The following is a 26182-nucleotide window of genomic DNA, read 5'->3' as shown; positions in this document are numbered from 1 at the left end:
ACACAATATAAATCCTTTTCATTGAAACTGAAGGCAAAAACTTGATCTTAAGTATCCCTCTGGAAATCCAGAATGACTCCAGCCCTTGCCAAAGAGTTTCTTGGGATTTGCACACATGTAAACAAGACTGTAACTTGGCACTGCGTTTGCAACCATGTCGTTGCAAACCACAGATCAATAAAACCAGACATCAATAAAATCACATGCACAGATTCATTCCTGGGGTTTAACTGCATTTATTATAACAATAGCTTTCTTATCAAGCAGTACTCATCTGATTAAGTGAAATCATCCTAAAACAGCAAGTGCTGAGAAACTGTTGCTCATATGCTTGAGCACTGCTGCCTTTTCTATCTGCAATGTTACATCAAACTGTTCAATAGCAGTGAGTTAGGAAGGCAAACAGCACCTGTACAAGGACAGGGAGAGAAAACACTTCAAACCCATCCTGCTTTAAAGAGAAGAGACGGAGTGGAGAGTCAAGAGACAGATGGCGAACAAGTATGAAGGAAAGGAATTACCTGTAAAGTGATGGGATGGAGTTTGGAAATTAAGGGAGGCCGGACACCGCAAAGGGAGAATGGGGGAAAAGGGGTGGGGGAAGATACAAGGTCTTAAGCAAAAACAGAACTATTTCTCCAACAACACGTGCCCATGAAACTGTGAGGAAATCCTCACTCGATTAAATGAGATTACAGCCACACATTCCTTCACTCCTACTATCCCTGGCTGCACCTTGGTCAATCTGTTTTAGTCTTTGAAACAAACTTTAGTGGAAAACTGGTATTTTTTCCATTATAAACAAATTTAGCTCTGTTAATCTAGAACAAGAGTCTTGCTGGTATAAAATAAATCTCTTCACTATCCTCAGCATTATTGAAGCTCTCTTGTAAATGTTTCACTGCAATATTTTCTCAGTTCCCTTTAAATTTCACCCTTTGTTTTTGTCTTCGCAGTACCTCTGTTGAAGCAGGGAAGGGAGAGAAGCTGAGGTGATACTTTTATTGCTGTCCAACACAATACAAATTCCAGCAAGCCATCCGGTGCAGAGACCTGTAGGGTCCAAGCCCAGCAAAGCAGACCGGTTCATCCCTTTGCCTACCAGTGACTGCCACCTACAGTCAGACCACAACGCCTCACACGGACCATGGTAGTGGTAAAGATGTGAGAGGTATGAAAGAAATGTCAAGCCCATTCAAAAAACCTCAAAAATCTCCCACTCTATAAAGTTATAACTAGCTTAAAGAAATAACTTATTTGGGTTTTTCTTCTTACCATGCACTCGGCCCATCTCTCCCTGCTTTTCTCTGGACACTGTAATTGCATTTTGTTATAAACACTCCAGTTGCACATGTGGGGAAACTATTTGTTAACATAGCACCACACTGCTTTTCAAGTAAATCCTGTGTTTCAGCCTGTTTGCTGAGAAACATGCTATGAAACTGAGAACAAAGTGTCACCATAAACTCTCAACAGTTATATTTCCTATTTTTGATTTGTATTTCTAAAGCAAGTTTTACTCTTGAGCTTTAAACTCTGGTAACAACGGACAACTATATCACAGCCTCAGCATGCCTCTTGATGAAGACACTTGCCTGGGAAGATCTTTCACTTGACATCAGATGATTTTTGGCAAAAGAGATCATGGAATTTCCAGTGACTCTTCCCTTCTTTCTCAACAGAAAGGATAACGCAGCCTAAAGAAGTCTGGGCCCTGCTGACAACTGGATTAGCAGAAACCATTCTTCTTCGAGCACAGTGAAACATAGTTAAGGTAGTATTTCCTATTTCTATAGTTTTGTCAAAGTAAATGCACATTCTGATGTGAATTACTGTAATATATTTCTCAATGACAACAACAGTCCTGTACCGTACCCATACCTACTAGAAGCTGTCTTGTGCTAGAGCTACCTGTTACCTACCTCTCCCCAAGAAATGACAGTACTGCAGCTGCTTAAAAGACACCACAGGCACAGAAGACAGCAGAGAACAACTCCTTTTTAAAGACAACTATACTGTTGAGTAACTTTAAGAGGCCTCTTCAAGGGAGCAGCACGTTCTTATAGCATCCATTGCCACAAAAGAGCAACAAAGAGAACCACCACCATAAAAAAGACACAGAACAGCAATTACACTCACTGATCCTAGCAGAAAGAGAAGAAAATGTAGGTTGCAAAATGGATCTCTTAAGAGCTGTTAACTCTCTGTGCTAAATTTAGTAGGACAGTCTTAGAAAGACATGATGGGGAACAGACTCTGTAGAAAGGCAATTACAAATAAAGATTTGATAAGAACAATCCAGTCACTAGGAAACTTATTACCTGTATTATTACCATATTACAGGTCTATGCCAACATTGGAGAAGACTAGTAAAGTTCAAAATCCCTTTAGCAGCTTGCAGACCAGGATGGGCTTCTTTAACATAAACATGTGAAAACAGCAGCTCTTGAGCTATTTCCTTCCATTTGTTTGATGACATAAACTACAGTGACAGTCAGTTGCTCCTGTCTGTGAAAGGCTTTCACATAATAGCAGGGAAAGAAAGCTTTATCAGAAAACCTGACTGCAAATATCCTCCTATTTCAAACCTGGGCAAAGTGACTGCAGCTTAAGTGCAATTTAGGTACTTTGAAAATAAAATTTCAAATTCATGGCATAAAGAAAAAGAAATCTCATCTGTTTTATTTTAATATACATGCACACAATTTTATTTCAGGATACTGTTCAACACCATCTTAACTTTACACACACACAACAAAAACCACAAGCAGATCTCAAAAATTAAAGAAACCCACCAAAACCCCAACCCGTAACTGCCAAAGTGACACTGGAATGAAACTAAAGTGAAAATATAACGAACTACAAAATCACAGGTGCACACCTGTAGTTATTATTAGCACGGCTTTGTTTTACTCTCATCTCTCACAAGCCAATCTTTATTTATGTAGGTTATAAAATCCAGTTTATCTGCCTTGCCTCCTTTATTAGTTCAATTCTCTCCCTGTATAATCAATATTCAAATTTATATTAAAATAAAGGCAAAACACAGACAACCAAAAAGAACTTCTGGTGGTTTTCAAAGAACATTTTGGGCTTAATGTTTTGGGCACACATAACCACTTTTGTACCTCAACTGAAAATGTACATGTATACCTAAATAGGTATATACACTCACTTTATAGATAACATATTTTGTGTTAATTTCTCTTTTTCCCACTGTTTGACATTAATTTTTCTATTTACATTTTGCAACTCACCAAAACAGTTCATGAAGCAGATTATTTTATTCCACTTTTTTTTGTTTGTTTCCCTATACTTTTCGAGTCCATATTCTATCTCTGCTTGCAAATATAATTTGGAAATCACCAGGAAGGCACTTGTACATCTTTGAACAGAATCTGATCTGCAATGCAAAAATTATCCTTTATGTTCATTTGCACTTCTAGTTTGCTTTTATGGATTATTTCCCTAAACACCTTAGTCCCCAGTCATCTAACACCTCCTGTGTTGGGCTATGCTGTGGTGTTCAGCTTGTCTTTCTGACAGCAACACCACCTCGCACTGATCAACAGCCTGGTGATTACAAAATTTACTCTGATGGAAAGAATTATGGGCATTAATCCCCTCAGGAAGGAGGATAGCTGGGTTAAAGTCTCCCACACATGTGGTGAGCAGTGTAGCGGATAACAGCTCCGCTAATGATGAAAGGGGAACCAGAACCATTGCCACCTCCTGGGTTTTGAAAGCAAAGACTGACCTTTGCTCCCTTTTTGAAAGAAAGGGCTTATGATCCTAATTTCAAGAGAGCGTGAATCCAAAATGCTCCCTAGAGAAAGGTGCTTAGCCCTGGGTAGAGGCAGGATTTAAGCACATTCCTACTTCGGCTATTGCATAGAAAACGTGCAGATTCATCATCTCCCTCAAGCTGCTCTGGTGGATATAATTTTAATGAAACATCAGCAAATACTAAAGCATTTTCCCCCCTCCACCCTCCTGGAAACATGGCCCCAGTGGCTTCAGCCTTCCCTTTGGTACAATCAGCTTGAGAAAGGTAAGGAAATGCCATAACCTGGATCTGTGAGTCTCTGCTGGAAAAGACAAATTACCTTCTTGTAACAACAGTCAGAAACGAAGTTCACTGTTTTCATTCAAGATATGACATGCTAAAACCTAAACCTGAGCAGGCATCTCAAAGCATGCAACCATGCCTTCAGTTACTGCTATTTCACTGCTCAGGCTTGTAACTCACTCACGAATGAGTGGATGAGAACATGCTTCAGAGTACCATGTTTTGTTGGAAATGCAAACGGTAGCCGTGCTTAAACACTACCTAGTGACAGAGTTACTCTATGAAACTAAACCACAAAATAACCCAAAGCAAAATATAAACCAAATCTAAAACAAGAAACGAGTTTATAGATATAGAACTGATACTTTCTTCCTTTATCTGCTGAGATAGAAGTGTTTCTTTCAACATCTCTCCACAACACAGTCAAGCTCAAAGCCTTGTGAGATTTCCACATCTTCTTTAATGGATTTGGATTGCTTTTTAACAAAAATAATAGAACAAAACAAACCGAACCAACCAACTTGTATTAAACTTTGAAAAGCTGACTGAGAGGCTGTGCAATAGCTCTGATTCAGCTTTCTTAGCCGAGGCAAAGCATCTGGCCACGTGATTCAGGAAACACCACTCTGAAGTCGAGCAGGAGCTGCTTTCCAGAGGAGGAAATGCCTGTTTTCCCTTGTAATCTGTGTGCAAAGCTTCCTCAGTAGCACTAACAGCTATTTATTTAAACATGATACAAGTAAATATGATATTCACAACTCTCTTATTGTTCATTCAATGTTTGGAGCCACAGTTAAGTACAAACATTTACCATCTGGCCTGATGCCAACACAGACGAATAATTCTTCTTAGTCAGTGTTAAAACCTCATTCAACATCTACCTCTTCCTCTGAAAACTCTGGCACACCACTGATGATCTTCAGGGCACAATGTAATGCTCCAAACCCATAAATGGAAGGATAGGGGAAGGAAAAAGAAAAACATGCTCTTTTTTTTTCATTAGAAAAATAAAATAAAGCCACATTGAAAACATCCTGCCAACAAACTAGGAGGCTGCTAGATAACTGACTAATGCTGCCAAAAATCATTCCGAATGGATAAACGGCTGCTTCCTCACAAAACACACAAAAACACAGACTAAAATTACCTGACAGTCATTTTCAATCCCAGCATACAGACACTGTGTGGGATCTCCAAGGCACTGCACAGGCAGCTGAAGCCTATGGTGTTAACCATCTTAGAAGAACTATCTTGACCATTTAATCTGTCTTGCGTCAGTTTCATGAGATACCTGCTAAAACACCTTGACTTTCTTGCCAAGTGGAAACCTACCAAACCACTGGCAATATCTATCACAACCCAGTGTGCCACTTCAAACGTCTGGTTAAATTAAAGCACCGCTGGACACAGATGAAAGTCATGCTTCCATTTGCTGGGCACATCCCACCAACCTGTAAGCTCAGTTTTCTATACTGAGTACCTGAATTTCCAGTATCCTGTAGTTTCACCTTGAGTTTGACAAGCTTGAGTAAGTTAGCAACAAAATGTACAATAATTGATCTTCAAGCTTCATAAGTATTCAGTAGGATCTGGGTATGAAATGTAGAAAGCTGTTGCATAATTCCTGTGAAGATAGCTGGAAAACGTCAACATCAGAATGCCACCTCTAAAATGGAGATTAACCAAGAGACAGAGCCCTTAGGAAGAATTATCTAAAAGGTCCACGCAGCACTATTTTTTAAGACTAAGATAAGCTTTTGTCTCCCTTCATGAGAAAAGCAGTTATGAAATGTCTTTCCAATAAACAAAATATTTCCAGGACTTGCATTTTACAAAGTGCTCCTTTGAAAAATGCTGGAATTTTACAGGCTTCTTCCAGTTACAAAGCAAAAAACTAGAAGCAAACACAATCCTGTAGCCCACAACTTGTGGTGGCATTACTATCTGCTTTCTAAAGTACGGTATTAACAGTCCATTTAATCAGTCACGGTAACACAGGCAGTAGACAGAAAAATTGATTACTGTTCCCATAATAAAATGTTGCATTTTTAAATTATTGCTCTTGTCACTACAGTCACAACAAGTATTTGCACTCTCCCTCCCCTCGTTATGTTGTAATTCTATGAAAATGTGCTAGCTCTGCAGAAACACAAGGGTCCATGTTAGGAAAGCTTTTTACAAGGCTAAGAACCACATAGCTGAGCGTCTAAAAGTAAAATAGAAACCCTATGACTTTTTTGCCCCTATCACTCAATGGAAATATTTCAGGTTTATCTGCCAAAAGTGAGCGTTTTAAAATCTGCAGAACCAGACCACAAGTGTCTTAAGAATTTTTACAGGATAAGATGACAAGCTCTTGAAACACCGATGTTAGTTTTCAGTAAGTGAAGCTAAAGAAAGCTGCAAAGAAAACCCAACACTCCAACACGACTTAAAACAGGACAACAGGGTGACACCAGCTTGATTTGGTCTTGCCCAAAATCATGGTATACGATCAAAGAAATAAATGATGGTGGTAAAAAGAAACGCTAAACATAGGCTTACAGAAAATAGGTCTCGCTAAATAGATTTGGTATAGCTTTCTGACAAGAATATAGGTTGGACTGGATAAAAATACCTTGTAGTTTCTGACCTACTATACTTAGATCTCTGTAAGATTTAGTGCCACACACCAGTCTGATTTAGAAGTTATTCAACACGAGGAAAACCTGGAATCTAAAACCACCTCATAAATTATTAGGGAGGCTTAGGAAAAATATTTGAAATCCACCTCATCAATAGTTAAAGCTGTTTTCTCAGCTCTAAAATCATAGCTCATTAGAGCCTGGAATACTATAAAAAGCTTCTTCCCTTTTAACTTTTTCTACAGTTGGAAAAAAAACCCGTATATACAGAGATAAAGAAAAGGGGAGGAGGTATAAAGTCACTTTAAACTTTGACTCCCATAGGTTATTTACTTTTTATGAAAGAAAACTCCAACAGTAACAGATTTCCTCAATAAAAAGGTGTACTTAAAAGCCATTTTTTTCAGCAAAATATAAAGGGTTGTAATGAAAAATCTGAGCCAGTTCCACACACGTGTAACATCTTGCAGTACTAAACTTACCTAGCTTATACTTCCCGTATCCAGAGTCACCTGGAAACGTTACAGAGGATCATTTAACACTTTTGACAAGGACAGGTGTGCAACAAATTATTATGTATAAGCTGCTTCAGGGTCTTACCATATGGCACACATAAAGGAATTCAAGGGAAGAGGGAAAACGACACCACATTTAGCTTGGTTGTAAGCCTGCACACACAGGTACTTATTCCTAAAGAGCTGGCACAGCTCTACCCTTGCTATACCCTGCGCAAGACATTACTGCATGACTCTCCAATCCTGATGCCCTAAGAAGGTTCAATGCTACTCAGTATTTCTGCCAGGCAGTTGAAGGATTATATAAAAGTTGGCACAGAATACAAGAACTGGTGAAGGACAAATAAGTAAGAGTAGGTCAAGCCTGCTCCAGAGATCCACATTATACATGACACTGAATTAATGGGAAAAACATGCCGGTATACAGCCCAGCACAACACACACTCCATACATGTGAAACAACGGGTGTTTCATACAAGATGAGGAACTCTACTTGGAGCAAATGGAAAGAAGACTCCAAATACATAACAAATACTCAAGTGCATAGAGAAACCCAGCAAGCTGGACCTGGCTTCCTGGGCACAAATATCTCATGTATATTTAAAATGGCAAAATAGATCAGGGAAGAGAACAGGCTATTACATCAATACATAGCCTTAGTTTCTTGGTGATTTATTTACCAATAATAAGGAGAGAAGTTAATAAACATTGATGATGCCATAAAGCCCTGTCTTGAGAAGAAAAATAATGGCTTTGTTCTCAAAATTGTTCTTAAGAACTTCAGACCCAGGACAGAGAATTTGTAAGAATCTTGTAATTAGTAACACATATGAAGACAAGAATGGCAAAAAATTCATTAGATATTATTAACTAATCATATGTACTGCTTTATTCTATATTAATTACTCAAGGACTATCTATTTATCTTTGTTGAGAGTTTAATAAGACTATCTGATCCACACTGGAATGATGAACAAAAAGTGAGAAAAGATTCTATCGGGTTAAATGATAGAAAAGAGTACAGAAGTATTCTAACGTGATGAAATAAACAACTGTGGATTTTCACTTGCAGTAGCCTGCAGTTCAGATCAAGGTCTATCTGTGGTAGAAATGGAAAAGGTTTAGAAAACAGAAAGAGCTCAAAGACAGGCAAGAAAAACAGTAAGTTTTCCCTCCAGTCATTAGGCCTGGATGCTTCAAGATGGTTAAGACTTCCAAGAGGTAATCAGCAGGTGAAGAGGGAAAAGCAGAAAAAAAGTGCGCTGTAAAGAGAAGTTCAGCTAGGTCTTCTTGTCACCCTTTGGCAAAATACTAGGGCTGGATCATAGTGGCCAAAGCCTTACAAAAAACAAAAGTTTTTGTCAAACCAACTATATTAAATGGCAATAAATTCAGAATTTAAAAGTGAGCATTTTTAATAGTGCTTACATAGCTCATGAATTCATGACCTGTTCTTCAGCCCAAACTTTGTATAACTGAATAGAGTGCTAGGTTTCCACATAAATTATATCACTCACAAATCACATAATAATACATAAAGAATTTCAAGAACAGAAATCACTTATCCAGGTTTTCTATGCTGGAAACTCTTTATTCCCAAGAGTTCAGGCAGAGTTTTAATGACCCTTCTCTGTAATGCTTTCCCAACAGCACCTTCCAAAGAACCTCACCAGTTGCTTATTGACAACAAAGCACTGGCTTGAAACAGTCTACAAATCCGTATTTACCACCATCCAGAACAAAAAAAGCACCTCATAATCACTCCCAGCTCTAAAACCCGGGAAGCACAGATCACAGCACACATTCACTTTGTTCTTGTCTTACCCTCATTTTCCCCACCACCCTAAAACTGTCAGTGCGAAGTGCGGAGCAGAACAAGTCGTGTACAAACCATAATGAAAAGGGAGTAAGAGGGTGTCAGGCTCTGGAAGTATGTCTCATGTGCCATGATATATACTACTGTAACATTGCCAGCTTTAGCACTGCCCAAGTGTCAAAGTCTGTGGACCAGAAGCCTAAAATTCAACACTTAGTATCAGTAACACTTAATACCTCTTTTCTCCAGACACCTCTAGCCTTTTTCCCAGTGCCAGCTTAGCTTTTCAGGGTCGGAAGAAACAACTTTTGTTCTTATGCACTGGTGAGCGCAAAACTTGCCAGGAAAATACCAGAATAATGATGTATTTTACACCATGGGCCCTGCTGCTTGTCTTCCCTCAATGATGAGCCCAAGGGCAGCCCAGGAGAGGCCAGCCTGCTCCCTGATGCCTGCGCGATGGGCATGTCCTCTGCACCCTTACCAGGGAGCGGGCACAGAGGGGCTGCTATTCCTGCTCACTCATGACACAGGGACCATCCAGCCACCATGGTGGGTGCTGCCTCCCCTGAGGCGCCATCACCTCAGTGCTGGGCACCACAGGAGGACCATCCGTCTGCTGCACCATGCCATCCCCGCCATCACCTCAGCCCCCAGGCCATGCAGGAGCCCTCCGAGGGGAGAAGGGGGCAGCCAAGGGCAATGGTAACGGCGGTCCCAAGAGGACACTGGGAGGCAGGACCGTGGCGGAAAGCGCTCCCCGGCCTGGCGGCCACCCCGCCACGGCCCGTCGAAGGGCGAGAGAGCATGTGCCGGGGGCATGGCGGGGCGGCCCGGGCGGGGGGGCGGCGGGGCCGGGGGCGCGGTGGCGGGGAGGTGGAGCCTGGCTGCGGGCGCGGGGACCGCCGCTTCCCTCCCCCGTCGGCCGCTCACCTGGCGGGGCCGCTCCTCGCCAGGGGGCCGGTTCCACGCGGGGCGCAGGCCTCGCCCGCCGGCCCTCCCCGCGGCAGCCGCCGCCGGGCCGCGCGTCTGCCGACAGCCGGCTCAGGCCCCAGCCGCCGCCTCCCCCTCCATGGCCGCCGCTCTCTCCGGCTGCATTGTGGGAAGCTGACCTCACTCGCTGCTGCCACCGCCCCGCCGGCTCCGGCACTCGCCGCCATGGGGGCCGTGACCGACGGTGAGACCTCCCTCCGCTCCTTCCTTCCTAACTCCCTCCCTCCCTCCCCGCGCCGCGGTCCCGGCCCCGCTCCGCTCCCCTCAGCGCCGGGCCCGCCTCGTCTCTCTCCCGCCGGCTGCCGCCGCACAGCCCCGGCTTCTCGCCCGCCCTCCAGGGAACGGCTCCCGGGTCCCTGGCCTCAGGCCTCTCCCCGCGGTCCCCCGAGCCCGATACCCCGGCCTCTCACCCCGTAGGCTGGCCTCCATCCTGACCCCGGCCCCGCGGCTCCGCGCTGGGGCCCCTCATGCCGGGGCACGCTCGGGCCTTGGGCGCCCCCCACCCCCAGGCCTGTCCTCCGCGGTCCCTCAGCCGCACGCCCCGGCCCTGCGGTGCCTGCTCTTGGGCAGAGCCTCCCTGCTTGGCCCCGGGAATCGTTCCGTGGGGGCCCGGGGTGGAGCTGCCGCTCGGCTCGGGGATGCGGCTGCCATAGCGCGAGGCGTTAAACGAGGGGTTTTCTCCCCTCAGATGAAGTTATCCGCAAGCGACTTCTGATCGATGGCGATGGTGCTGGTGACGACAGGCGGATCAATTTGCTGGTGAAGAGTTTCATTAAGTGGTGTAATTCTGGATCTCAAGAGGAAGGGTATTTGTTTTCTGATTCTGTTTGTTTGTTTTAGCCTTGGAGCCGATTAGCTTGAGTTTCAGCAGAAAACTGGGCTTGATCCGTTAGGAAAAGATCCGTGTTAAAATGTATACATGTGCTGTGCACTATGGCTCTGCGGTGCTTCCAGTGCAAACGCCGAGCCCCGTGGCTGGAGATGAGGACTCGAGCCCGGTCAGGAATCGCTGAAGGCTGCAGGGCTGTATCATCAAACCTGCCAGAACCGCTCCGGCGCCCTCAGGATTGTCATCTGGGAGCCTCGCTCTGTATTATAACAGGATTGTGACTCGGGTATCTTAGTTGGCAGTTCTGCAGTCCTGTCAGGGAAGGGAGTGTTGCTGGTATTCTGCTGCTGTGGTTCTCACCTTTATATTTAAATACCAAAAACCCCCAAACCAGCCTGAAGTGGTAAGGGATGAGTGATAATGTGCTGTTCTGCTGTGGATCCCTACTAGCACTGGATATAAATTCCCAAAGAGCTCGGTATAATGATTGTGTGTACAGAGAAGCAGTGCGCTATTCAAATGCTAATCCTGGTGGTCACAGAGCCAGCCCAAGCTGGGAACTTTACAGCCCCTGGATCAGTCTGCTCCTTGCTGTGACAATCACTTTACAGCTATAAGGACAGACTGGTGGTGGTAATGGGTGCAGTGTTTCTACCTAAGCTTGTAAAGAAATAAACATCGACTTGTTGAAATATTTTCTTTGGTTAGTAATTGTTATTTAACTGCCCTTCTGCTACATGAGAGTTTGTTTTCTTGTTTTGTAGAGGTGGGGGGATTTTTATGCTGCTTAGGAATAAATATGAAAATAAAGATTTAATAAATGAATAATGAATACATACAAATAAACATCTTGTCTGTTTTCAGATATACCCAGTACCAACGAATGCTGAGTACTTTATCCCAGTGTGAATTTTCAATGGGAAAAACTCTTCTGGTGTACGATATGAACCTGAGAGAAATGGAAAACTATGAAAAAATCTATAAGGACATAGGTAAAGTGAGAAAATATGACTGTTTTCTGCTTGACAGTTGCTCTTTCATTAACATTTTGTGAGCATAATAGATACATGAGTGGTTTAGGGTTTTTTTCTTAATAGGGAGCACCGATACATACACTGTAAGCATCTTATCAATATATAAAATACACTGAATCACAGAATGGTTTGGGTTGGAAGGGGCCTTAAAGCTCATCTACTTCCAACCTGCCGCAGGCAGGGACACCTTCCACTAGAGCAGGTTGCTCCAAGCCCATGTGTCGAACCTGGCCTTGAACACTGCCGGGGATAGGGCAGCCACAGATTCTTTGGACACCCTGTGCCAGCACGTCAGTACTCTTACAGTAAAGAACTTCTTCCTTATATCCTATCTAAATCTCGCCTGTATAAGTTTAAACCCATTACCCCTTGTCCTATCACTACAGTCCCTGATGAGAATAGTCCCTTCTCCAGCATCCTTATAGGCCCCCTTCAGGTATTGGAAGGCTGCTATGAGGTCTCCACACAGTTTCTCTCCTCCAGGCCGAACAGCTCCAATTTTCTCAGTCTGTCCTCATGTGGGGGATGCTTCAGCCCCTGATCATCCTCATGGCCTCTACTGGTCTTGCTGTAATACAAATAAAAGGTTTTTAAACCCATTGAAATGTGTGTGGTTTTGAAGCTGATAAAGCTGGCGGGCAGCCATGCCACAATTAGCTCTATATCTCTGTATGATTTAGGACAATAACTTGTGTACATGTATTGTTTGATGTAAGTATAACTCTGTATACTTTCTTTTTTCCTTTAAGAAAATAGCATAGCTGCAGCACATGAGAAGATTTCTGAATGCAAAAAGCAAATCCTGCAAGCAAAAAGGATTCGAAAAAACCGCCAGGGTAAGGAGCAATGCCTGTTTTTATACACTGGGCAGTTTCAGTGTTTGGTTGGCTTTTCAAATACCTTGTATTGGAAAACAGGTTCCCAGTTTTACAAAGTGCAAAGGACTATACACAGAGACAGTGGTGCCAGTTACACACCCAGCAACACTGTTCATATCCTCACTGAACCTGTTATGAAGGGTGTATTTTTTCCCTGCTCTTAAAAGTATATGCTGATAATTTCAATAGAAACTTAAAGCATTTACCTGTAGTAGTTTTATCAAAAGTTTAGCAACGGAAGAAAAGAATTTGTTTTTTTATTGACATGATCAAAATGCTAAATGAGAATGTTTAGGAGTATAACAAATTAAATGTTTTAAACACAACTGATCAATTTTGTGGATAATTTTAGACTCAACTGGAAATTAAAAAAACTTTAACTAGTAGGAATATAGAACTCTTACGTCTTCACAAACACAGGTCCGAAATGTTTGCTTTCTGATATGTTCTGACCGGCCTGCAGCACAGATTTTGCCATGTGAGTGAGGTGGTTTGCGTATGTACTATCTTACTATCAGTAAATGGCTATGTTAGTTGCCCACGTATCTATAATACTGTTCTTAATGTGTAATACAGTTTAAAAAAATGCTGTTGCTTCTCATGGCAGCATGTTAAACATTTAAAGTTCTTAGAAAAATGTCTATGTGTAACATCAGCACCATTTTCTTTACACATACGTTAGACTATATCTAAACCCAATGCTTTGGTCATACAAATGACCAAGTGTGTAGCAATGCAGAGCTACCTAAAGGTGTTTTCTGGCCACATCCTTTACTAATCACTAGTACTGGGTAAGTTTGAGAGAGTAGATGATGGCCTGCAGATATATTTGTAGTTTATTTAAGATCTCTTTTGATGTAATGAAATGTTATAGTAATAGTATGGTATAAATTATATACATTTTTATATATGTATATTTGCAGGTACTTTATATGTAAGGTGTTACTACAAATTGGAAGAATGTTAAAATAGTTTTTCAGGAAGGAGAAAAAGTCTGCACCATTCTGTGGTACCTGAGTTTTGGTTCTTAAATCAATACTTCAAGCATTATTTAGATAACAATTTAAATTTCTTTCAGAATATGATGCATTGGCTAAAGTCATACAGCACCATCCAGACAGACATGAAACACTGAAGTAAGTGTGAGACTGCGTTAAATTATAATAAGCCAGTAAGCTGGAAGTAACCATAGTTGACATTCCTTGGTTTCAGTTGACCTTTCCTCACTTTCATGTAACTTCTAGTGACACAAGAAAAACCTGGGGTTTGTTTTAAAATTGTGCCCTTATCACCTTTCTTTCATTAATCTGCCCCCTGCATAGGCTCAGATATGTTGCTGGTCATTCTGTATTTCAGATGTTTCCACTGCTAAAGTAAGTGAACTCAGAGGTGAATGCACATCTAATGTTAGTTTACCAGGAATGGGCTACTCTGAAAAGAAAGATAGTGGGGAAGTGCTGTAAAGTGTGCCAGCAAAGGAACCAGTAGACACCCAAAATGCGTAACACACAACAAGAGAAAGCAGGAGAAAGCTTTTAGGGTTTTTGTTGTTTTCCTTGTAGTAGTTGTTCCTGCATGCCCGGTTATAAATGACTGCATGGTGTACCAGAGTATAACCTGCCCTGGCATGCAGGTTAGACCTACCTGTTGTCCAACTAGTCTTGCATGTAACTTACAGTGTTGCTTGTGTCACTGTGGGATTTGGATCACTATCTGTGCTTTTGGGTCATTTGTGGGGAGATAATCTTTTTAACTTCGAGCCCCAGAAACATTCCAGAACTTACTGCATTTTTGAGTTTGTTCTCAGTCTGATTACAGATGCAGCGTGGTGTTACTGCTGTCATTTGAGCACAGCTTTTGCCTATCCTGTTGCCCATTTCCCGTGAAATTGCAGAGAGAGGCTGTCTTTTCACATTCCATGGTCTTTAATGGCAAAAGGAATTTTTTTTTTATTATATTACCCTAAAAATAGGATGTTTCTATCTATAAAGCCACTGAGGGTATTTCACACATTCCTTTCTTGTATGTTGTTTTTGTGTGCCTTGATTTTATTACAACTTCAGTTATTACAGGCAGTTCTTATGAGGCATGGCTACTTACTTCATTAGGCAGCATGTGCCATTTATCAAGTGAGGCTTCATAATAAAGAATTACAGAATTGAGGGTTTTCAATAAATCAAGTAAGAACTGAAATACCTGAGTGATGATACTTTCTTCTTGGAGGATGCCAGGTTTAGGTTTAGAGGGGTTGTTCTAATTTTATTTTGACAAACCCAAGCATAAGTTTCTTAAGCAAAGCTAGAAATGATGGTAAGGTACATTGTAAAATGTACCTAGTAAATTGAGTATTTTGTCTTTTCTTAACTTTATAATCTACTTACCAGAGTGTGTTACAGTTAGAAAAACCAGTGTAGTCCTCTGGAAGAGCAGTCACAGTGTATGCCCTTCGTCCTTCCTGTCTGGAGTCAAAAACATAGACTGTAACTATAATATAGTATGATCCCTCATTTTACAGATGGGGAAATAGGGCCTGGTTACAGAATAGAACATTTTTAAAGGAACCTTGGTTCATTAGGTATTTTAGCTTTAACTGACCTCTCCAAGTGAATAGACTTTAAATATAGGAATCAGATAAGTTTTCATCCAGTGCTTCAATTAGAAGGCTTCCTTTCTCTGCAGTTTGAGGAAAGCATACAGAAAATGAGACTGTTAACCAAGAAGGTTCACCCTTACATCAGAATTCAGGAAGCCTCGCTGACAATGTCACACTTCTTGTGGACTCTTAATCACTAAAAAAACTCGATAAAACCTTTTGTGAGGAGAAATGTCATGGTTTATTACAAGAGTTACATTTATAGCCTTTACAGGTTATATGGCACAATAGAACAAAGTTTCGAAAAATACTTTATGCTTTTAAAGGGACTGTTTCTTGGGCAACAAGTCATACAGCATAAAGGAAGAAAAGCTGTTATCAGCTTAGTCACAAGTAATACATGAGCCAATGCAGGAGGTAACAGGAGCTGAACTACTAAATGGCAGTGCCTACAGTGTAATTAGATGCAGTATCCGAAGAGCTCTTAAAAGGATCAAGAAAAGACACCAGGTCTTAGAAAAGGAGGTACAGAAATCAGAAGGCTAGGCAGAGATTCTCTGGAGTGGAAAGTAAAATTCCAGATCTAGTTTGGATGTTACTGGAAGAAAAATTGCATGTCTTCTCACAGTCTGCTTATACCTGACAGCACAGTGTTAACAGCAACATTTGGCCAAATGGAAGCCTTTCAGAAACTAGAAACTAGTAAAACCACTGTATGAGCCTATAAGCTGTTAGTCTGTTTCCATTAAAGGAAAGGATAACGTCACACCCAGCCCTCGTCCAGCCATTCCCTTCAAGGTACCAAGTGTAGTGGCTCAAAAGAAGACAACCCCCTCAGGTAGCAGTAAACTAAATCTGTTTCCGAACCATCATGAATTTTTTAGGACTGGAGGCGTTGCTGTGGTTCCCTGCCCAGACTAGTTGCAGGAGTTCTCAGTGCTTCAGAAAAAGCTTTATTTCCTTTCTGGGCCTTACATGTCTCTGTCTGCTGATCAAGGATGAACATCTTCAATCCACTTCACCTTTAAAGAAACACATTGTTCCCATTGCACAAAGCATCAATTGTGGCAGGCATTAGAGGGAGATTAGAAGGACCAAGCTGGACATTTGAGTTTGAGTTGAGGCTGTGTCCTCATTTGAAAGCTGGTGTACATTATTATACCTATTACTCTTTGCCGTACCTCAAAAAGGGTTGGATGTGGTGGGTCCAAGTGAGACCAGAAATGCTTGCAGAAAGATCCCAAGAGATGTTGAAAGATAATATACTTCAAAAGGATATGGATAATAATGGAGATTACAGGTGTTGCATGTTTCCTTTATCTCTTGATGCCAGAGGCAAGCAATTAAATTAAAAACTGGCATTTGAGAAGGAAGTATTTATATGGATCACAGTGTTAAATTCTGTGTGGTAAGGCGTAAGTTGTAGCATGTAATTCCATCAAAAACGTGGATTATTCCACATATGCTTGCTGTGAAGTCTGCATGTTGCCCAGTAACTCTGTCTGGTCAGGCCATTGCCAGAGATAATGTACTTGACTGCGTGTGGTCAGTTGTTCTGTTTGTATGTTGGGTATGTAGGTTTTTCAGATATGTTCTCCAGGTTGATGCTGTGTTTTTATTTAATCTACTTACGTCAGTATGAAAAAAATCTGTGAAGTAGCAAAACCTATGAAAATGCCATGGGTGTTTAATGTAACCCACTTTTAACTTTCATTGTATGGTCAAGTAAATACCGTGTTTGTAGCAGGACTGAATTGTTAACAGTCCAAATGCCCTGTATACAGCTGTTGCAGAATCACAGAATGGTTTGGGTTGGAAAGGACATTAAGATCATCTAGTTCCAACGCCCTGCCATGGGCAGGGATGCCTCACACTAAACCATGTCACCTAAGATTCTGTCCAACCTGGCCTTGAGCACTGCCATGGACAGAGCATTTACCACTTCTTTGAGCAACCCATTCCAGTGCCTCACCACCCTCGGAGAAAGGAGCTTCTTCCTTATATCTAACCTGAACTTCCCCTGTGTAAGTTTAAACCAATCACCTCTTGTCCTATCACTAAGTGTCCCAGCTTGAAGACTGTGTTTTCTGTAATTTAACATCTGTGTGAAGTGGCCTTACCTCTGTGTCACTTCATTTTTTAGGCTTTGTTTAGCTTTGCTATTTATTTAAAGGTTCTTTTTCCTTTACTTATTTCATATCTATTTTGCAAGAACTTTACAGAACTTTTAAAAAATACTGCAACAATTTCTTTGCAGGCAGCTGGAAGCTTTGGGAAAAGAACTGCAACATCTTTCTCACATTAAAGAGAATGTTGAAGATAAGGTAGGTTTTTCATAGAGATTGTTAGATAATAAATTATTAGGAACATAATGATTGGAGAATCTGCTATGTGCTGTCTGTGCTCTGTTTCCTAAAATATATATATTTATCATTCCAGTTGGAACTGAGAAGAAAGCAGTTTCATGTTCTCCTGAGCACCATCCATGAACTTCAGCAAACCCTGGAGAGTAAGTGGTGTTCTTGGGTATTTTTTCTATAACTGGGGTGGGTTTCAGCAGATCAAAAGGACTCGCAGCTTCCAGCAGTGGCCAGATGTGTGCAGCTGAGGTTGGAGACCTCTTGAATCAGGAGCAAGTTTTTTCCAGTAGTAGCCCAGAGCCTGAGACTGCTCAGAGATTTTTTTCTCCTACAAACTGGCCACTGTGTCATTTCCTGACTAGCTTCAGATTAGTCTGCAGACAACAAACATATTTAAAATGTGGGGGTGGAGAATGACAATTTGAGGTTGTTTCTGTTTTTAAACAGAAAAAGTATTTCTTACAGAAAAGTATTCTTGAGCATACTTCCAAACTTGTTTGTGTAATTCCAGTTTCGGTGGTTATGAACATGTCACTGCCATTGTGGTATTGTTTGAGGCTTTGCTAAAGAGAAATTGGAATACAGGAAAGCAAAATGAGTTGCTCAGACAGTGAGTCTGTAATAGAGGAGGGATGAAAACTGTCATACACAAGACCTAAAGTCAGGAATTGAGTCATACTCATCTTTTGTCATACAAATAGTATTTTCAAATCAGCATTTTCTTTTCATTCTCTAATATGGATGGTATTGTTTTAAGTAGTATTTGCTGAGTATTTGCCATGTCTTTCAAAGATGGAATCATAGGTATAGCCTTTGAGTATGACCTGATTAAATACATACATGGCTATAAGAGCAGACTTTCATTCTCTAAGGCTGTCTAGATCTACTTAAGCAGAATGAACTGTTAATCCTAGGTGCATTTTAGTAGAAGGATATTGTTATGTGCTACCAACACTTGCTTAAGTATTGGTCTCTAAAATACGTATGAATGTATAGATTACCTTTCAGTTCTAGGGTTTTGTGAAAGAAGTAACAGTTCAGTGGATGGCACAGCTTCAGTTTGAAGCAAATAAACCCTTAGTAGGCAAAGTGAAAGGATGTGATTTAAATTTGGTACTTTTTGCTTGAATTGATGCTATAGGGTTTACCCCATGTTTCCTGCAATAGCTTTTGCAGACAAAACCCTTAAACTTTGAAGGATTTTGTTTCAATTTGAATTCAGCATTTTGTGTAATGAGACAATGAACTACACATTTAAGGCAATCAACATGAAGTATTTAAGTGCTCTGCAGTGCAGTCTGTAAGTACAGCCAAGCATGTTTGACTAACAGTCATATTGAATTTTAGATGATGAAAAACTTTCAGAAGCTGAAGAATCTCAGGAAACTCAGATTGAAACAGAGACCAAACAGTAGATGTGGTATGAAGACTGACCATACTTCTAAAGAATGTCCAAGTGTCTTCAGTTTGTGTTGAAACCAACAGTAAAGAGGGATGGAGCAAAAAAAAAAATTGTTTTCTACTATTTCTGTGATGTTCTATACACAAATACTTGGGTTTTCTTCAGGGGAAAACAGCTACAGATCTGTGCAGACAGGCAATTTGCATTAATCCACAAAGTTTGCAATTCATGATAAGAAATATACTTTGTTTTTATAAAGGATGAAACGTCTACACAGTGTTCATGAACTAAGGTGTTTGCAAAACATTGTCAATAAAAGGTGTTTACAAAGAGTTTTGTGGGTTTAGCACACATTGAGCCTAATAGTAAGGACACCTTTACTTACTTGACATTGGACTGAGGGTGGTGCATCTTTGCATGAGTCCTGGCCTCCATACCCAAGTCCAGATGGGACCTAAACCTGAACTAAATAGGGCTTTAATTGTCAGAGTAGCTGCCATTTTAAACTCACCTGTGACTAGACTAGAATTTGCTAGTTTCATATAAAAAAGTTACTTCTGTAGAATTCATGCTTGTCAAGGGGTGCAAACCAACAAAAATCATACTGTACTAGCTTTAGTTTCTTCTCAAGGTGATGCAAAGAACTGAAGTGATTTGGGCCTCACTATGCTGTGTTCTGTGTAACCACATCAAAAGTCATACTTTGAAATGACACGTTTGAAACTGCAGTTCAAAAACTTTGTTCATGTAGAAGGAGGAATCTAATCCCGATACCATTTATAATTGCTTCTGGATTTTATCTGCCAATTGGCTATTACAAAATACATCATAGTTCCCAAAACATATAGTATAACTCTCTCTTTCTCATGACAAACTGAAGCAGTAGAGCAGTAATCCTGCTGTTAAAAGAACCTCAGATACTTTTATTATTAATAGGGAAGGTGGAATCTATCCACCTGGATCATCCTGCAGTCTGTTAGGAGGTAGGAAATACAGGTTTCAACCTTCCCAACAAGTGAAGTGAGTATACTCTAAGCTTTTGCAAGGCAGGGAGAAGGAACGAGGGGCAGCAGTAGGTCGTGTCAGTACCTGTTCTCTGTGTTCTAAGAACACCTGTTACAAAAAGCCTCCAGTGGTTTGGATAAAGGAAAGATGGTTTGGATTGTGCTCAGACTGAGTCATAAGCATATATGGTTGAAGTAAAGTAACGATCTTACACAGAAAAGAGCCACCTCCTCAAGCTAGGTGGCAGCTGAGGGATTTCCAGGAGTATAGCTCTGGACTCCTATCATCTAAATGCCATCTAATTCCCACTCTCAGTGGCAGTGGATCTCTGAAGAGACACTGCCAAGCTTGTTTTGCTCACATTCCAAGTTTGCTAAAGGCAAGCCAGCTGAACGAGGAGTCAAACAATTTTGGTAGCACAACATAGCCCTGGACTAATAAGCTGTCAGAAGTCTTCCAGTTCACAGCTGATGAGCTCAGAACACAGGGGAAGCTGAGGTTTGCCTGACAGAGCCTGTGGAGGCATGCAGGGCTTCTGCACTGCAAATGCTGCAGATTGGGAGGGATGGGTAAGCAAACAAACAGTATTTAATATGGAAAATACATTGTCAAAAAGTATTTAGTGTTCTCAATTTCACACCCCCCCCTCCTAACAACAGTGAATAGTAGAATATTTTGTAGAGCAGCAATATTAAGTTATTGCCAAACCAGGGAGGAGTCACTTCCATGCATGTATGAATTACAAGGATCATAAATGACAAAATCTAAACACGCTTAGAGCATATATATTCTGTGTTTGAAAGGCCCTCTGTGCCTACCTGGATTGTATTTTGCTGCAGAGGTGGTGACATTCACCAGCTCAGATGGTCTGTGTCGGCATTGTCATGAAAACCTCAATTTTTCCTGTTTTACACAGTTCTTTGGAAATCACCTGTATCATTCAAGTATCTTATCCCAGAGCTCGTGCTGCTCTGTATAGAGCCTGACCAGAAACAGCCTGTGTCTGTGCCTCTGGTAGGGAATACGTAAGTGGAAACAGAAGTTGTACAGAAGAGAAGCAACACAAATGCACAGCAAAGTAAGGCGTAAACTTGAGTTTGAACTACAGTGATGCAATCTTGGATATACTGTACTACTGTATGAATCACTTAATATGCACAACAGACCTGGGGGAGTAAAGCAGTAAAGAAGGGCTCTACCTTTCATGCTTCATCCTGATTGTCAGACGTGTTCGTGGGTAACCTTAACCATCATTCTCCGGTCTGTTTTAACTAATGTTATTATCCATGTTACAAAAGTCCCTGTAAGTGCCACTTGTAGCCCGGGGCCCACAGGTTGCAGGCACTGTACAAAGGCAGAACAAAAAGTCTGTTCCTACCCCCTTATACCAGGCAGCACCACAAAACCGCTGGGACACAAAGCTGAGGCTGGGAGCAGTGTCCCAAGCCAAGGTTTCTAGAGTAATTCTAAAGCTGGGATATAACATTCCATGGTATTTGTCCAGGTTAGCAGAGACCTGAAGGGAAGGATGAACCTCTGCAGGCTGAAATGGTGGAGGGCTTGTTTGGCTAGAGAGCCCGGCAGCAGAGCTGCCTGTGTCAGGCAGCAGTGCTGCTGAATGACAGGAGCTGGTATTGATCGAGGAACCTATGAGGAACAGAAGCAAACTCGTTTTTCTACATCTGTTCAGTTTGTTCCGTGTCGGTTTTGCGTGGGTCCGCACGTTTGGAGGACACACACCACCACAGCTCCCGGCAGTGCCGACTCACAGCGCCCAAGGGTTAGACCCACGGGCTTATCCACAGCGCTGAAACTACCGCAGTGACTCAGGGCTGCTCAGAGGAGCATCTGCTGAGGCGAGGCAGAGGCAGGATGACGCGGGCCGCATTTGGCTTCTACCGCACCGGCGTAAAACATCCCCGGCTTCCCTGAGCGCGGAGCTCCGCGTTCCCCCCTGCCCAGCACGCCCTGCTCGCTGCCCGCATCCCGGACACGGAGCCCCGGGAGGCCGCGCCGGGAGCCGGGACCCGCGGGCTGCCGGCAGGGGGCAGCAGAGCCCGGGCTGTCCCCGAGCGCACTGCTCGGGGAGCCGGCGGAGCTCGGGGCCGTCGCCCGGTGTTTCCGTCGCTTCCCGGCCTCGCAAGTCCTTTAAAACCCGTTAAAACGGTGTCTGGAGAGGTTAAACACTCAAAGGGTTCTCTCTGCTTCCCCACCCCAGCTTGGTTTATCAGCGTGTCGCCTGAAATACCCTGAGGCGCTGGCACAGGGTGCCCACAGAAGCTGTGGCTGCCCCATCCCTGGCAGTGCTCAAGGCCAGGTAGGATAGGGTGTGGAGCAAGCTGCTCCAGTGGAAGGGGTCCCTGCCTGTGGCAGGGGTTGGAACTGGATGAGCTTTACAGTCTCTTCCAACCCAAATCATTCTGTGATTCTCCAAACCTCTCCTAAACCACCCAAACCCACATAAAACACTGCCGAGGAGCGAAAGGTTCAGTACTGAAACCTTTGCTCTTTTTAACAGCCCACAACATGACAACACGTAATCAATATTTAATTTTCCTACTGATAACAGCAAACAGACACCTCCTGCTTTCCTCTCCCACACAAGGGCAGGAAGAGCAGGAGTCAAGCACCCTCCATCTCTCCTGCCTCTTGTACACCCAGCCCAAGGCAAGAGGTGTTTTTGGATCATTCCATACAGAGATGCTCAGGATTTGCAGCATCACAGTGAGAAACTTGGCAAAAGTTTGCTGGAAGTGTTACACTGTGTGAGGATGCCTCAGACAGTCAATGGCTGAGACACAGGTGCTTTTAAATTGCTCTCAAATTGAGGAAAAATTGAAAGCAAACCACCAAAACAATGTTTTTTAATGCTTTGCTGATTTGCTTGCAAGTCACCACTGAGAGAATTTAAAATGATGGATTATCTCCAAGGAGGAAAGGATCATGCTTTTCTGAACAGAAAAGGGTTTAATCTCACATACATGCTGGAAATAACAGCGTGTACTGCATGGAACAAATAGGACCCACTAGCAGCACTTTTGGAGCAAAAAACAACAATAAGCTTTGAGCTGGCAGGTCAAGTTGTCTGCAGCCACCTTTCCAACCACTCCTACATAAAACATTAGTACACTTAAATCTGGCATGTAACTCAGTGAAATTCATCTTTGTATTGAACATGCTGCACCGAAATCTCCAAGCATTAGCTCCCATTTCAAACAAAACATTTTCACTAAAGCACGTTATTGCTGCTGAAAAAAGCCTCCCAAGCGACATTAGGCTTCAAAGCCAAAACCAAAAGCTTCTGGTTGGTTACCAAGCACAAGAGACAAGTTTAGACACAACACATGGGAATAACCACCAATGTCCAAAGCAGCTTCTCCCAGTTATATTTAGGGAACTTCTCCAACATGGTGGAAATTAAGAGGTGGAGATTTTTTAACTTATTTGACAGGAAACCTGGAAAAAAATGACATCTTGATTTCTTTCCTTTACTTAGTGTTTGTTACCATTGATACCTTTCAACTCATTCTGCATGAGCTCACTTTCAGATCAGAAAGCTTTCCGATCAATTCTGCTTCACTCTGTTGTGACTACTGGAGATAGGAAGGGCTGTGGAGGACGGGGGTCACCACCCCTGCCATTATGCCATTAGTGTCCCCAAAACCACAGCAGGAACATCTCCTGTAGTGGGAGCATCCGCTACCTGCTTACACATCCATGAATGCCCCAGTGTCAGGAGACAGTTTATGCTGAAGCTTGTCCTTGGGGTGGCCAATGCGTGCTGCTTATTTTTCAAAGCTTGTAGTGTTGTGTGAGGTCTCTGCCCTCCTGACATACCAGCATGATGCTTTATTGGGCGGACTCGAGATGTAATTGAAGGCAAACTGATGGTCCTGGTGACAGAAACCTTCCCTGGGAGATGTGTGCCTCGGTCAAATAAAGTGTGATCATCAAAACTAAAGTCTGTAGCAGCAGTGGGATTCACTGAAAGAATGAGACAACTTCTGCATCTCAGGACTCATCCTGTCAGGGGCACATATTCATTCATATAAAAGCAGGTTCTTCCCAGCACTACTTAGCACACTGATGAAGAGAACAAAATCCCCAGGACCGGCCTTTCTCAGCCCAGCAATAAACACCAAAGCCAAGGGAAGATTGTTCCTGTACACTGTGTGGGCCCTGGCAATGCCTATGTGTCCCTTTGCTTGTGGCAGCGGGTGGCAGCATAGACAGTGCTCTCCAGAACCTGCTTGAGCATAAAGGCTGTGCTGAAGAGCTGGGGAAGCAAAGCACTGTGTTTGGCATGTGTTTGGGTTTGATTTTTCAATGCTACTCAGTCAGGAGGATGCTGTAAGAGACACTAAATCCCTTTTTGAATAGACAGCGTCCATTGGTATTCAACTTGTGCTTATGTTCTCTCCCTTTCTCCTCCTTACTGCCTAACCCATCAAACCTGCCAGCTGCTTCACTAAGTACACTAAGCAATGGCAAAGGATCTCAAGGCACACGAGGAAAACCAGACATGTCATCTTGCTCTAATATAGTAAATGGCCAGCATATATACTGAATGTAAAGGGATATAAAAAGGGGCATTGTGTTCCATTGCAGCATCTCTCAAGATGCAGATAGAGACATTCTCTAAGCTTAAATATGATTAAACCCAGACTCCAATTCTTCAAGCGCATCAGCAAACGCTGTTTTGCTGATGCTTATTCTACACTAAATAATGTAATATGTAATAAACCAGAACAGTTCGCCTGCATTTCAGGCCTCTCACATAATGCTGATTCACTAGACATCATATAGGGGCTGCAGTTAGTACCCAACAAACACTTCTCTTTTGGGGTCAGAGTGGTGACAAGAAGGAAACAACACTGCTCTTGTGATCTGGATTAGGGACCATGCTGAAAACAATGCAGGGAGGTTGCAAAACCACTGGTAAAAATAAAAAATCAAGCGAGAAAGAGCAGGAAAACCATTGCAGTGTGTTCTGGGGGCAGATTCCTAAGGAGAATAAAAGGAATATTTGGCAGCACAGCTTTTCCACAGAGCTGCAACTGCAGGACCAGCAGAAACGCTGTGCAAGTTCAGCCTTGGTGATGCAGCGAGGGACTGTGGGCTCTGCTCAGCAGTGCCTGCACCTTGCTCCCACAGGCCTGGCCTTTGCCAGCGTTTGCTTGGCCTATGGATGGTTTTTAATCCCATGTCACGGGTTTTTCAAGTGTGCCAGTTCCTGCTGTAGCCTGCTGCCAGCTGATAGATGGTTTATGCCACTAACAGCGCCTGAGGACGAGAATCGCTGAAGAGCAGTGGGAATACTTTCTCCTGCTAATGCAAGTAGCAAGGAGAGGACTTCAAAATCCCTGTAACCTGCATGCAGCCAGCTGCAGAGCAAGCTTGGCTTGAGGTGAGAAGAAACTGTGGGACGGAGCTCCATAGGGAGAAACAGCTAAAACATAACAAATCCTCCAGGCAGAGTGCTCAACAACAGCCTGTAGCATTAAACCACTGCGGTGCCTGCAGGGAGTGACCATGTAAGAGATGTGAGCCAGTGGGCTTATTTTCTTGGAAGAGCTGAAAGAAGAAAACAAGAAACAAAACAAAGAAAGGAAAAGCAAAGAAATTTAACTGTGAGCTGATTGTCCCTGTCTTATTCCCATTCTCCAGGAGTAGAGCTATAGCCTCTGTATGTGCTTGTATACGCACAAATGTGCATGTGTGCACACGCACCCCCTCACAGCTTGAAACCTTGCAGACAGTCCAAAAGCACTGTGGAACCTTAAACTGATTAAATCAGCATACACATCCCAGTGACTCCCATTTTTTGCTGAAAGCCTCACCCCCATCACTGTGATGGCTTTTCAATACAGCCAGCCCAGAGCCCCATCCACTGCTTCCACACCCATGCCTCTACCAGCTATACAAATGGTAATACAAAGCCACACAGAGCTGAGGAGTAAATACTCGTTATTATTTGCCTTGACACTTGGGGAAGCACTGGAAAATTCAGCTACCTTGCTATTTCACATTGTCCTGTTATCACCCAATGTCAAACTTCCTCTGC

At 42.6% G+C, this 26182-nt stretch overlaps 2 protein-coding genes across 2 annotated transcripts in view; one reads left to right on the top strand and one right to left on the bottom strand.

The window, feature by feature from the left end:
• ATXN7 (ataxin 7) overlaps positions 1-10154 on the bottom strand; it is an 81767-nt gene extending 71613 nt beyond the window's left edge. The window contains exon 1 of the mRNA XM_065687695.1: positions 9958-10154. The gene's annotated coding sequence lies outside the window, so the exon portion shown is untranslated. The remainder of the gene's footprint in view (positions 1-9957) is intronic.
• On the top strand, positions 9937-19445 carry THOC7 (THO complex subunit 7). The gene is made up of 8 exons (XM_065687698.1): positions 9937-10201; positions 10706-10823; positions 11711-11838; positions 12630-12716; positions 13837-13894; positions 17609-17675; positions 17791-17860; positions 19059-19445. The coding sequence occupies exons 1-8, from the start codon at positions 10183-10185 to the stop codon at positions 19124-19126; spliced, it is 615 nt and encodes a 204-aa protein (XP_065543770.1). The 5' UTR covers positions 9937-10182; the 3' UTR covers positions 19127-19445.
• The last annotated feature ends 6737 nt before the right edge of the window (positions 19446-26182 follow it).

Source organism: Lathamus discolor, chromosome 7 (genome assembly GCF_037157495.1).
Source record: "Lathamus discolor isolate bLatDis1 chromosome 7, bLatDis1.hap1, whole genome shotgun sequence".
NCBI classification, from domain to species: domain Eukaryota; kingdom Metazoa; phylum Chordata; class Aves; order Psittaciformes; family Psittacidae; genus Lathamus; species Lathamus discolor.
Note: the sequence above shows the minus strand (reverse complement) of the source record. Positions and strands in the feature narration are given on the sequence as shown.